General features: G+C 43.4%; 1 protein-coding gene across 1 annotated transcript; it reads right to left on the bottom strand.

Annotated features, from left to right (window-relative positions):
- Positions 1-6,050: 6,050 nt before the first annotated feature.
- On the bottom strand, positions 6,051-11,917 carry LOC126869397 (uncharacterized). Its single transcript, XM_050625870.1, has one exon. The coding sequence runs from the start codon at positions 9,686-9,688 to the stop codon at positions 6,623-6,625; it is 3,066 nt and encodes a 1,021-aa protein (XP_050481827.1). The 5' UTR covers positions 9,689-11,917; the 3' UTR covers positions 6,051-6,622.
- Between the last annotated feature and the right edge of the window lie 1,746 nt (positions 11,918-13,663).

Raw genomic sequence — 13,663 nt, 5'->3', positions numbered from 1 at the left:
CCATATATTTTAAGCAGTTTCGAATAGAACGAAATGATACGAAATATCAGATACGAAACGAAATAAGAGTTCGTGCTCGTTATGGGACGTCGTCCCTAATTTTGTCAAATCAATGGATATCGTACATACAAATAGCGTGGATCGTAATTTCAAACTAGTCCAGGAAACTAGTCGTTGAAAAAGTGAGTTTAACGCAAGATTTAATATATATACATATATATTAAATTACATTATATATATATATAAAACGCAAATATAACAAAACGCAAATATAACAGAACGCAAACAATCCACTCGCAATTCTCTCAATGCCATTCGTCGGGACACGATTTTCTAGCTGCGACACAGAGCTGGCAGGATCAAAAGAGATATAGGCTAGGGTAGGATTAATTACCCCGTGGTTCAAAAGAATCCCGGAGGCTGTCGCGTCGGTTAGTCAAGAAGACCATTCAGCTGACGTGAGTTGGGTGTACATAATACACGAAAGGAGACAAATGGAGATAGCGAGGGTTCTATAAAGTTGGGAAAAGAGGCCTGGAATAATCGCGGCAACGTGCATGGCATACCGGACAAGAACGAACAGGAAACCGCGAACCCTATTCCGTTTTTCCATTCGACGTCGTTCGACGATGTCTGTGTACACGGGTCGCGTGATTAAGAATTAAATATTTACGAGTCCGACGATGGCAGGAATTCGAGTCGCTCTGATGACGTCGCGACAGGTTGAATAGGGGTATCTGTGAAAAACAGAGAATTGAAAGGGGCCGGAAATAGGCGCGTGCTTCCTCGAGGAGACACGAAAGCGTCGTCGGTATCCCTTTCGTCTTTCTTTCTATAGATCGCCACGGGGGTCGCGCGTGTCCGCCTTTCGTAAGACGATCCTTAACAGCCCCTTAATAATGAATTCCCCTCTGAATGCTGGCCCGTGGTGGCATCCTCTCCTCCGTTCACCAACCCTTCCTCCTGTGTATTTACGCGGCCCTTTTTCTTTAGCGGCTCGGTGTACCGAATGTGTGCCGGTGACTGCGAATACGAGCGTGGATGATTACCGGTGAATGACGGACTTCCGGGGCCGCGAGCTAACTTTTGCTTTCTGGGTTCTGCAGTTTCGTCTTCCTTTCTTCTTCTTTTTTCTTTCTTTTTTCCTTCTTTTTTTTTTTTTTTTTTGCTAGAGAATGCTAGAGAAGGAAGATGAGATGGACGGTTAGTTTACACGTAGATGCGGTTGTTGTTTGAGTTTCTTTCTTTTTCCTTTTTCTTTTCTTTCAAATAGCAATAGATGATTTAAGCGGAGAAGGTATTCGCCTCGTAACGATCGAAGTAAGATTTATCAATACGTTTGCTAATTCCGTTCGTTCCGATTGGACACCTTTTTTATCTCTATAAAAACTTTGTTACATCGTTTGTACATACGCGTTAATAAAACTATACGAATAAACTTATACGAGACGAAATATAAAGCTAGGCTTTTTTTTCTAATCCAACATACGTTTATCTCTTGTAATCGTAGACATCCGTAAGCGTCGCTGATTTTATCAAGGATCTGCGAAACATCTCCGATTCCTTCTCTAGCCTGCGACGCGTTCAGCGCCCAGAAAGACCTAATTTATAGCTTCGTACATAATTTATAAAGCTTGTGTCAAGCTTCTCCTAAGTTTACCACGATAGACTACGTGCACAACGTGTTTCCGTAGCAACGCGCATAAAAACTCGAGTCATCTTTACGCGCTGTTGCGCGGGAACGAATCTTTGGCTGTTCCCTTCTGTAGAGGGGAAAATATTCGGCCGATCGGGTTCTGCTAGACCGAGATTTGAAACCCGGTTTCTCCGCTTATCGGCCGAGTACTTTTCCAATTAAGCTAAAGCCGTCTACATTTCGCACATGATAATACCGATCTAAGACGTATCTAGAGTTACTTGGAATCAGTCGGAGAGGTAAACGACGTATCCCTCGTTCTTGTTATATCCAATTCGTTCGTACACGTCCACGTACGATATCCCCCGAAAGAATATCCTCCCCCTTTCCGAGCTACTCGTCGGTCGATGCGACAGCCGGATATACATATAAACGTGAACATGTAAACGAAAATCTCCAAGACGAAGGATGAACGAGAAGGCGGGTGAGCGAAATAAACGCGTTCCTTGTGTATCATGGTCGTTCATACAGGGCATAGTTTTCGCCGCGTTTAATCAACATCTTGCTCGTGCTATACGCGAGACAATGTCAACAAGTCGTTTGAGGGAAAATAGAGAGAGAGAGAGAGAGAGAGAACAAGAAGGTTCCCGTTCCACGCGAGTTCCGAGCATACTACATAAATGATCGCTCCTATCTCTCTGCCGCTTATCATTTTGCCTTTCATCGTCCTTCTTGTCTCTTTGACGGGTCTTAGATTCTCTCTCCCTCTCTCTGTTTGATCTTCATCGTACTCTTCGTTCAGGAGCCCATTCAGGACTTTCAATCCTTTCACGAACACCCGACCATTTTCTTGTTCGCGGGTTATTCAGGTCTTGGTAAAGAGGGCGCGACGTCGGGTCGTCGAGTTTAACGAATCAAAGGAATACGATTAATATCGAGTAGGTGTTTGTTTGTCGCTCGAGTGGTATACACAGGCTGGCAGAAAAGATATTTGTAAATTAGATACCGAGGCAACGAAGAAAGTTCGTGTCACGAAAATCTTGTCCGAAAATTTAGTAGCTGCTAGGTTCGTAAATCGATCGATCCAAAGTGTATAAAACTTATACTAAATTAAGCATATCTTTGTATTCAATGGATTTACGGGCTCGTTATTTAGAAATAGAAACGCGATAGCGAATAAAGAAGAAAGTCTTGGTATTGTCCTTTATTCTTGCAGTTTTTATCATCAGTGACACCCTACGACGATCGTACCGCGAACCTGTTGTCCTATTTGAATAAATTTTCACGCTCGCCGTATCATGCCCATGCATGGTTACGTTTGGAACGTAAATATCGTCGAGATCTATTTTATTAGCATAATGCGACGATAGCGGCGCAACTTTCAACAGCTTAAATGTCTGCATTATACGAACGGCATAAACGTACCTGATATCTTCCGCGGATATTCAAATTCTTCTTTTTCAACTTTATGAATAAAGAGCGTTGAAACAGACTTGTCGATAATCCGTTAAATTTCCATCTTTGATTCTGGCGTAAGCAGCGATTCTTAAATTTTATTCTTCAATTTTACAAATGCTCTACGTAAAACGCGTAAATAAAATCGATTTTCAGAGTCGCAGATATTTACTTGAAAACAGTTTCATCAGCTACATGAAAACGTTAAAGATACTCGCGTCGTCTCTCTTGGGAGCGGGTTCTATCGTAATCTTTAAATCGTAACACAACTATGCTTGTAATTTCACAGGATTAGCTTTAGACGCTAATACCGTTATGAAGTCCATCGCGTCAAGTAAATTAAAAGTTAACAACGAATTACGGGAAATAACGTTCACGATTGTCGATACGTGTGAAATCTACGTATATTCTGCTCCAAACGTGTTCTATACAGTGTCCTAGCACGGTGTATCGTACCAAGTTCCAAGTTATCGCGAGAATTTGATGGCCACAGTCCGCAACGTCGAAGCTTACGCGCACCGCGATAGAAAACGAAGAAAACGGTCGATCGATATCCAATAAACATCGGAGGACGGAGAATCGTTTCCGGAATTTCCTACCGAACGCGCGTTTGTCGAATCGTGCTTTCCTATATCGCGCATTGTAAATAAATCGCGATTATCGCGAATAAACAATTATTACGCGGGGAAATCACCAGCGACCGCGCAACGATGTCTATAGTCGAATGCGATACAATCGCACCGTGCTCCACTCTCACTGTTGTTCGTCCGTGTTTTCGCGGAAAATATATCAAGATATTCGTCGCGCAGCCAACGCAAATGCAAGTTAACGACCGCTACCTGCTACCTTTCGACATAGGGCTGTACTTACCGTTAGAAGAAAGCATCGATAGAATCACAGGGAAATGTACGGCGATTGGCAATTATACTTTCGTCGAAACTGGCCCGATTCTTAATCGTTAGGTCAACTACGTAGAAATTCGTCGACGCGTTAAAATTTGCTTCGCGTCCATCCAATACGTTGAAACGTAATTTCGTGTCAGCGCGAAAACATCCAGCACCGAATACGATAAAAATTCTACGAGATTGAAGTACTCGTCGTACGATCCGATATTTGGAAATAGCTTGGGCTGTTGTTCGTCTTAATTGGTGGTTAATCGAGACTTTGGTCTATACGATCTACCTTCGATTCCGGCGGAATTGTTGGAATAGCTGAATATTCAGCTTGAAACGTCGTTTTCAAGCACCATCGCGTCCTTGCCTCAAACTCTCGGACTATGCGTCAACAACGTCCGCTTAACTATCAACTATCAACGAAGACCTAGTTACGGTCTATATAAAAAGAGAAAAATGATCGTAGAAACGCGGTTATCTTGGCGAACTTGGATACCTGGCTGATTTCGCGAGATATCTACGGAATTCGTCAAAGAATGCGAACAATGTCGTCAAAGTCGATCCGCTCGTGAACCACAGCGCACATCGACGTTGCTTCGCTGTGTCGATACTGTCGAGAGGAGAGATCAAGGCGCGACGTAGCAAAGAAAGGAAAGAGACAAGGAGAAACAGAGGGAAAGAGGGAAAGAGGGAAAGAGGGAAAGAGGGAGCTCGTAGCAGCAACAGGTGGCATCAAAAATTCATTCGCGATGCCCGTTATCGACTACGACGGACAGCTGTTTCTGGGGATCGATCGCCGCTCTTAATTGTAACAGCGAACGGTCCACGGCACTCGCGTTATCGTCGACCTGTTAATCGTGCCCTGTCTCGCAGAACGGGCTTCTCCTTCGATCGTGTCTGATATCTCGGTCGATCGACGGCGCCCGACCATAGTTGCGTTGGATCGCTGAACGCGATCGGTCAAGACATAACGAACAGAATGGATTAACGATTACGATCGACGAGACTCTCTTTTATAACATCATCGACGCGGTTTGCCTATAAATCGCGATCGTACAACGAACGTTGGAACGCGAGCATCTTCTATTTCGTACGGACGCTATAGTTTGAATTTAGGGCTAGAACGAGAAGAAAACGTCGTGCGAAAGCAAATTGTTGGTTGAGCGTTTGGCAACGGTGCTCTACTACGTGAAGTTTTATCCTTGTCACGCGCAAAATGGTCTATCCAAGCTACGATCGAAGAGAATTACGGCTGGGGGTGAAAATAAAAACGGACAGGTAGTAGAAACAGGTATCCAAGGCCAAGTTTCGTTTGTCATGTCGTTAAAGAATCATCTCGTATAGAGTATCGTATACTTTTTTGTATATCGATTCTTTTTTCGTAGCACAAGTACAGCCATCGGATTCTTTTACAGGGATTCGTACGATCGATTTCGGACTCTCTGTATTTTCAGATTTCAGGAGCTGGTTGACCCGACTACCGAGTCTTATCGCCGGATAAGAAAAACGAAGGTCGTCCCTCTAGCGAGGCTAGCAGGCGTGGTTTTTGCGTTTGTAGGTAACGACGCTCTAGGGGTAGTATTTCGACGGTAATCGCAAAGTCTTTGATGGCGTTCTTTCGAGAAAGTTAGTTCGTCAAATCGCGCGTTCGTTCGCGCCTGGTTTTATCGAATAATCTTGTTCTCTGATATCGCCAAGTACAACGAAGATACGCGAATCGAACTCATTTGAAATATAAGTGCAAGAGTGAGATATACATAGGTAAAACGATATATATGTAGACAAATATAGAAATACTTAATGAATATAGAAATCTTAGTCTCCTACGTTACAAGTTAGCTTTCGATTACACACTTGTTAGTTAAATTAAAGAAATATGTCTAACATTGCGTAACAAATAACACGTTTGACACTATGACAAAGATAAAGACACTCGGCTACTAATAAGTAGACGTAGAAACGAGGAGCAGAGAGTTCGATATCTAATTATTTTAGCCTTCCAACGAGCTATCTTCGTTCGATCATCGATAATTCGCACTAAGAATCAAGAGCTCGATCGAATAAGCGGAGAAAAATAATTCGGCCAATTCTCAAATAAATGCAACGATCCCGGTAACAGGTTATTTTACGAAGCTATATTTATACGAGTTGGTACGAATCTAACGCTAAATATAATCGAGAAACGCAACGATCACATGCAGCAATCGTACATGGTACGATAAAAGCTACTACCACGGTAATGTAACGGATTCCTTACTTATCCGTTGTTTTAACCTTTATAAAGAAGCACCTGGTAAATCAAACGCCGTAACTAAGGTGAGTCGTAAAATGTATGCTCAAAGTACTCGGATATTTCGTTCTTCGAAGGAAGATGTATCGAATTCGGTACGCTTGTTCCATCTTCCCGCGAGTATGATAAAGTTTGATTCGCGCGAACAACGTTACCTAAGTAAGATGGTCGATCTATAAAATACAACTTAAATCAAGCAAACAATCGTGACTCACCTTAGTAAATCCATTTACCGATCTCGTATCTAACGTCTAAAGCCGTATTCGCTTGGCCAAATTGCACCCGCTCTACTTTTCGCTAGTCCGGCGAAAGAAACCATCTCTGTCTCTTTCTCTCTTTCGCTTCGCTTCACGAATCTATCCAATGAATAGCCTTGCCCAGTAAATAGTCCTTGGTGCAAGCGAGCACGCTGTTCGAGTCCACGTAATCCATCAGCTGTCTACCCACGTTCACGAAGAATCCCAAGGTCCTTAAAAAACCCATAAACACTTGGCGAAAATAGAAAAGCGCGTCGTGCGCTCTATTCGTTTCACGTGTCTCGACTTTTGCCATCGAGGATCGTCGACCTTGATCCTTAGTCGTCGACGATCGACTGCCGTAATCCCCCATAAATCGTCGGTAGGTGACGGGAAATAACGAGGGATCTCCCTCGGGACGTCGAGTAGCCGACTTTTTTCCCGTTCGTTCGGTAACCGACGTCTCAACGATGTAACCGTGATCGTTCCTTCGATACCGATTATCATCGTTCGTAGTGGACGATCGTTTCCAGGCGTTCCATTCTTTTCGACTTTGCAGCCGTTTCCGATTTTTCCTCTCCGATTTTAGGCGAACGAGACCGCGTTCAGCTTCTTCGACGACAATGGGCGATTCGCGGCTTATCGCTAGACCGCTATCTTGGTATCGCTTCGAACGATATACCGTTTCCTTCGGATCGTCGAATTCAGTTCCGTACAAGCCTTTCGCGTTTCCTTCCAACCACCCTTCCTCGCTTCTCGATAGATTTTTGACGCCGTTCGTCCAAACATCGTCGTTGGACGTCGCGTACCTCGCGCCGAATCTCGCAATTTCACGCAGAGTCGTCGGGTTATAGAAAGAGGCGCGTTTGCTTTTCGACGGAGACCGAACGAACCGGCTTCTAGTTCGATCCTTTGCGTCACGTTTACGACGTAAATTTCGCTGGTAATTGTCCCAAGTATTTTGAAACGCGAGATTCGACGGACCGAACTCTCTCAGGCGGAAAACGTCGCTCGGTTTCCTACTATTATCGACTCGCTTGCTCGTCTCGGTGTTCTTAAATCTCCGATTCAACGACGCGATCTCTCCGAGAGGCAACGAACGAGATCGTTTCGATGGCTCTAGTCGCGAGAGCGTACCGGAAGTAACGCGATTCGTCTTCGAGAATAGAAGTTTACAGCGTCTATCCACTCGGAGATTCTCCGACTTTCCGCTAAGATCGCCTTCTGCTCGAGTTCTTTCAAATTCCGCGTCCATCCGCGCCATCTTCTCCGTTTTCTCCCTCGGGGACGAGCGATCCTCCCGATTCTCTGGTTGTTCTTTCGTCGACGAAGATGGAACGAGCAACGAGACTCCTCCGACGTCGTCGACGATTGGAAGCCAAATACCTTTCTGACAGACACAGTTTATCGATCTCGAATCAGAGCCAACAGCGTTTCTCCGCTCGTTCGGCCAAACTTTCGCTTTGCTGGTTTTCGAGCGTACGTCGGAAGTTGGCTCTTCGACGGCCAGTCTTTTTCCCTTTCGTCTTTCAAAAATGCTGCTCTTTGATGTATTTGAAAATTTGTCCACGTTCGAGTTTCGAAGCAAGCGCGACGGTTCGATGAAACGTTTGTTCGCGAGGGCAGAGTAATCGTGCTGCGTATCTTTGGCAAATGCCTGTTCGATCCGATCGGTTGCAGGATCGATATCCTTCCATCCGGAACTCGAGCATAACTCGTTCGATTTAAACTTCGTCCTGCTAGTTTTCGACCGTGTATTCCAACTTGCGAGTTCTCGAGCAAAGGCATTGCTAGCGATCTTCGACGTTTCCGCGATATTCGCGTCTACGGAGTTCGATATTTCGGAGGGACGTCCACCACGACGCGATGCATTCCTAGGAAATCTTTCGTACTTTACGGGATCGTCGTTCTCAGGATTCCGAGTTTTCACGTTTGCTTCTAGTTTTGCTTCGCCGGTTCCCGAATGCGTATCGAAAGTCGCGGACTTTTTAACGGAAACGTTCCATTCGGTAGTCTTTGAATTCTTCCGCGAAACTTTGGAAATTAGTTTCGAAGCTACCGATTTCATAAAGTTCGCAGGACCGTTGTTCGTGATAGATCTAGAAATTGAATTTTTTCTATTTCGCTCGTACCTTGTCACGCTAGATCCTAGACTCGCATTTGAAACTACGTGTACAGATTTCTCGATAGGAGTCGCGTCCCTCGCACCGATATTCTCCAAAATCTCCTTTTCCCTCGTTGAATTCAGCGTTTCGCTGTAGCTAGATTCTCGCCTATCGATAGGAAATTCGATCGATCGAAAATTCACGTTCGTTCGCGTCCAGTTTCTCGACGATGCGCGAACGCGCTTGTTTAAGATTTTCGAAATTTCATCTTTCTTCTTAAAATTGTGCCTTCCATAGGATCGCTTATTACGACGATATCCTCTACCACCTATCCTCGTACGATTTGCCAAATTACTCGAGAACTCGGCGAATCTCCGATTCGATCTCAATTCGGACAAGTTATTCGATTCGGACGCTACGTTTTCCGTGTGTTTCGAGCACGGGCTAAACTTCTTCTCCCGAGTCTTCGAAATTTCTCTCTCCTTCGTAGATTTTGGCGTTTCTTTGCCGCTGTCCGCCGTCAAAACGGCAAGTTTCCTTTCTGTATTGTTGGGAAAGTTCGCGCAACTCGTACAACGATTGTTCTTATTACGCGTGAAATTCGATTCGAGTCCGTTCCATCTCGACTTATACTTTTGCGTTATGAGCGAGTACATTGTCTTGGAATTTCTCGACGTGTCCAAAATTTCCTCTTTCTTCGTAGAACTCTGTATCGCATAAGATCGTTTGCTACGATAACGTGTCCCGCGGTTTTCTATCGCGATAACTCCCCAATGGTTCCAGGGCTCTTTTTCGAAACCGTCGTTTTCCACTGGTAGAAAATTCGATGGGTCGATCGACTGGGACGACGGGATCGTGGCGTTCGTCGCGTCTTCCTCGTGGTGCAGAAAGTACTCCGCCCAACAATAGCCGAGAGCCACTTCCTCCTCGTACATCTGGTAGATTCTACGCCAATATTTAAGCGTTCCCCGTATCAGAGCAAAGAGATCCATCATTTCGCCGGCTTCCGCCGGCGGCAGCGGCAGCGACACCACCAGAAGCCACAGCATCAGAACCGGAGGAATAGACGACATTGATCCTTATGTAAATCCACCGACGGTAGATATAGAAATAAACGGTCGGAACGAGCCTTGTCAGCGTCTCTTTTTTTCGCCACTCGAATCACGGATCGCTCGACTTTCAACCAGCCTGTCCTCTCCCCCTTTCGTGTCCCCTCTCGTGTCCCCTTTTCCCCTGCCACTCATCTTGCTTTCGTCCGGTTCCCCGATGACTCACGATTCCAACCTTCTTCAACGTGCGTAACTTTAGGCGCTCTCTTTCCAGTCTTTCCAGTCTTTCCAGTCTTTCTGTGCCAACGTTCGTCCTTTAATTACCCATTAATTATTTACCTTAATCGTTTGTTCCTCGTAGATCGTCGCTTAATCGAGATATCGTTCGCGCTCGTTGATTTCGAGAAGGAGTTCCAAGATGAATTTTTTTCATGTTCGCACATCATCGTCGTTTCAGCCTTGAAAAAACGTTTCTCCTCTGATACTCTGATCGTTTGTATTATACCTCGTCGAAATTACGTGTCGAAATTACGATCGTTAACGTTACAAATTTAGTTTCTAAATCGATATCTGTGTTGGTCGTAAATTAATATTTTACGGTTCTCGACTTTGAGGAGAAATGTTTCAGGTCACTCGATAGTAGCGATCGTTTCGTAGAAATAATCGAACGAATACGTTCTCCTTCGTGACTTCTCTGTTGCATCGCGTGAAAGAGAGTAGAGCGGTATACGACGTATAACAACCAGAGAATTTCGAATGTTAGATAAATTGGCTTGAGCGTTGAATCCTATTGTTTCTAATTTGAAGTTTATCGGGTTTTAAATGTCTCGAATAAAAGTTCCGATCAATGGAGAGAGCATCGAGTTGAGAGGTGGAATCTTGCTGCTTCTTTTTACGGGTCAATCGTTATACTTTATTTCCGAGGATATCGACTCACCATTCGCTGCTTCCATATTTCTACGTTTCTCCGTTCGTTCGTCTCTACGGTTCACGTTGCTCGTTGCTGTAAAGTATCAAACAACGATGAAACTCATTAGTCGGTAGTTTGACGAAGAGAATTTCTAAATCCACACGCCGCGATATCTTTTTCGATAAAAAGGTAATCGACGCAGAAATTAAATTAATAACGGTCTTTATACATAAATCGATATACGCAAATGTTAATTAGATTATCCAAACGTTCAAATTCGATCGATAGATATAATCGTTGGATAAAATCTTTACGCGAGATGATATTTCGTCCTGGATGATGGAAAAACGATCAGGTAGATAATTTCTGTTCCACTTTCGTGGAAATACCGTTGTTATTTCCTTTCTGTAGATATGATTTTCTGTCTATTCGATGCGAAAGATTCGCGATACAGTAGGAATTTTCAACGAAGCATCTTTTGTCGCACGACGATGTACCGTTCGACGAACGTGTTCCACGTTCTCTGTTTCCAAACAAGTTTATTTAGAAAATTCCAATCTAAGAATTTATACTAAGATACGTCGACATACTCCGTTCGCACTCCATCTGCATCTGCGAATCAATACGCACGAATTTACCATTTGCCTGTACCATTTTCTTAGCAAATAAGCGTCCTAAATTAACCAACACTTTTCACTACAAATTTCGGCACGTTTCTCATCACGATCCTTTCCATGTCCGTTTCTGTACGATCACACCGAATCATTAAACCACCGCTAAATTCATCGGTAAACGATATTCGCAAAGATTTGCCGAAAATCGAGCGATTCGTTGATACGCTATAGGGTAAAAAAAAAAAAAAAAAAAAAAAAAAAAAAAAACACCAACTAGCAGCTTACACGAAATTTGAAGTATCTTTAGAGTTCGAAAATAATCGGACGGTGTCGAGGTTCTCGAAGCGATGATTTTTCCGAGCGTTCAGGCGAGAAGAGGGTGCGTTTCCAGCGGAGTTTACTCTTCCAAGGCCGAACGACCGACTGACTGGGTTTTACTATACGACCAGCCTCGTACGCACCTTGATAATTAACGTCCGCGCCAAAAGTGTGGAAAGTGCGTAACCTGCCCCGTAGGATTCCACCGGTCTTTCCGCTGTCTTTTCAGCATCTGTTGGTTTAAACACGTGCACAGGTTGGGCGCAGAGGCACAGATAACGGGACACGTTCGGCAGAAGGACAACACGTAACCTGCATTCCTCTCGAACGGCGCGGCGCTGGATTCGATTTCGGGATCGATGAAACGAAGGTAACTCGTTTCACGACGATTCCCTAGGTTCCAAAGCCACGATCTCCGTCTTACTTTTCACATTTCCGATAAAAAGAGAGAAATTCGTGCCAAAGAGGCGTATCCGCTGCTACGTTTCTACATTCATACATTTAACGCGCCAATTAATTAATTACGTATATTTAGATTTATACGGAGGAGCGTCAGCCGTACATTGACTTTGAATTCACACGCGTTTGTCAATGGCAACGATCGTTCGCAATCCTTTTGGTTGCAAAGTTTCACGCGTGAATTAATTAACTGGATATCTTTGCATTTACACGGAGGCGTGTCAGCAGTGAACCCATAAATCGAATAATCGATGTTAATTTTTATGCATGAAATACGAGATATGTAAATTAATTAATTAAATTTCCCTAGAGTCACACAGAGGCGTATGTCGGCGATAAATAGCTGCGTGGTATCGCGTAAATCGAAAAATTGATCGTAACGCGATTGATATTGATCGGCTACGCGAATTCATTACCTGTTTTCAAACTATCGCGCAAGCGTGCCAATGGAACTAATCTTTACCACTATTTTCACGACCAATTTCACATTATCCGATTCGTTCGATTAACATATTTAGTAGCTGAAGATAGGGCTAGTTTTAAATTTAGAAACGACAAGCGATTAGCCGTAGCTGGATTAGTTTTAACGCCAACGTTGTCATTAACCAGTCTTCTACGATCATTTTGCTTCAACCGATCAAAGAGATCCGTCGATTCGATTGAATTTGCGCGATGTTGGAAATTTGAAGTACAATTTTTGCTCGACAAAAATCCTCCTTCGATACATAAAAATCTACGTAAATATCTATATTTTTAGTCCGTCTATTCGCAAATGCTTTTTCTTCTTAACTTGGTCTCCGGCTAGGTATTCGGTATTTTTTATAAAGCTGTTTTTAACAAGCGCGCGGCTCTTTGTAGTTTAATCGTTTGTAACGCTAATCGGTACGATTTTTCCTACGGCAATATATCGATCAATGACGATTTCAATCGTCAAGGAAAAAAGTTACGAAAAGTTTGAAAATCCTAAACAAACGATATAAGACGAATACTCGATAAGGTTTAACTCGACTTTGACGCTTAACTTTTCTCTTCCGAATCGTTTAAGAAACGATATGGCACCTAAGAAGCGATCGAGAACGTTAAACGTTACCATATGTAAATTAAACATTCGACGAGCGCGCACTACCGCCTATTATACACCGAATATTTCATTCCTGGCACCTAACATCGTCCTCTTTTACATTTAATCATCCATCGGAGGAATTAAAAATCACGAAATGCTTTGGAATTCGAAACGCGTTATGCTAATTCTACGTTTCATCAAGAATGCTCGCTTACTACGCTAATCGTCGATTTGTACGATCATTTCGTTGCATTCTAACTTCGTACGTCGACTAACTTCGACTTTTCTTTCCTCTATTACGAGAAAAGTACTGCTATGATGTTCGTCAGAGTCGAAGTTATCCTACACGTCCTTTCCTTTTCTTGTTTCATTGTATACTATATAATGCTAGACAATCGAATGTAACCTGGCAAATAAAATTTTATTATTTAATGACAGTAAATTGTACGCAATCTGGCAAATAGAAAACACCAGGTGTGATAAGCGAGTAGAGGACGTGGTAAAAAACGCACGAATATGTCGAGTAAGGAGAAAGATTGCATGTTTGCGGGAGGAAAAAGAAAAGCGGAAAGAAGTACATTGACGGAATGCATGTAAAAATTATATAGCATCGTTACGAGGAAGTTGTGTACTAC

This window comes from Bombus huntii, chromosome 9 (genome assembly GCF_024542735.1).
Source record: "Bombus huntii isolate Logan2020A chromosome 9, iyBomHunt1.1, whole genome shotgun sequence".
Classification (NCBI taxonomy): domain Eukaryota; kingdom Metazoa; phylum Arthropoda; class Insecta; order Hymenoptera; family Apidae; genus Bombus; species Bombus huntii.
This window is presented reverse-complemented; position numbering and strand designations above follow the sequence as displayed.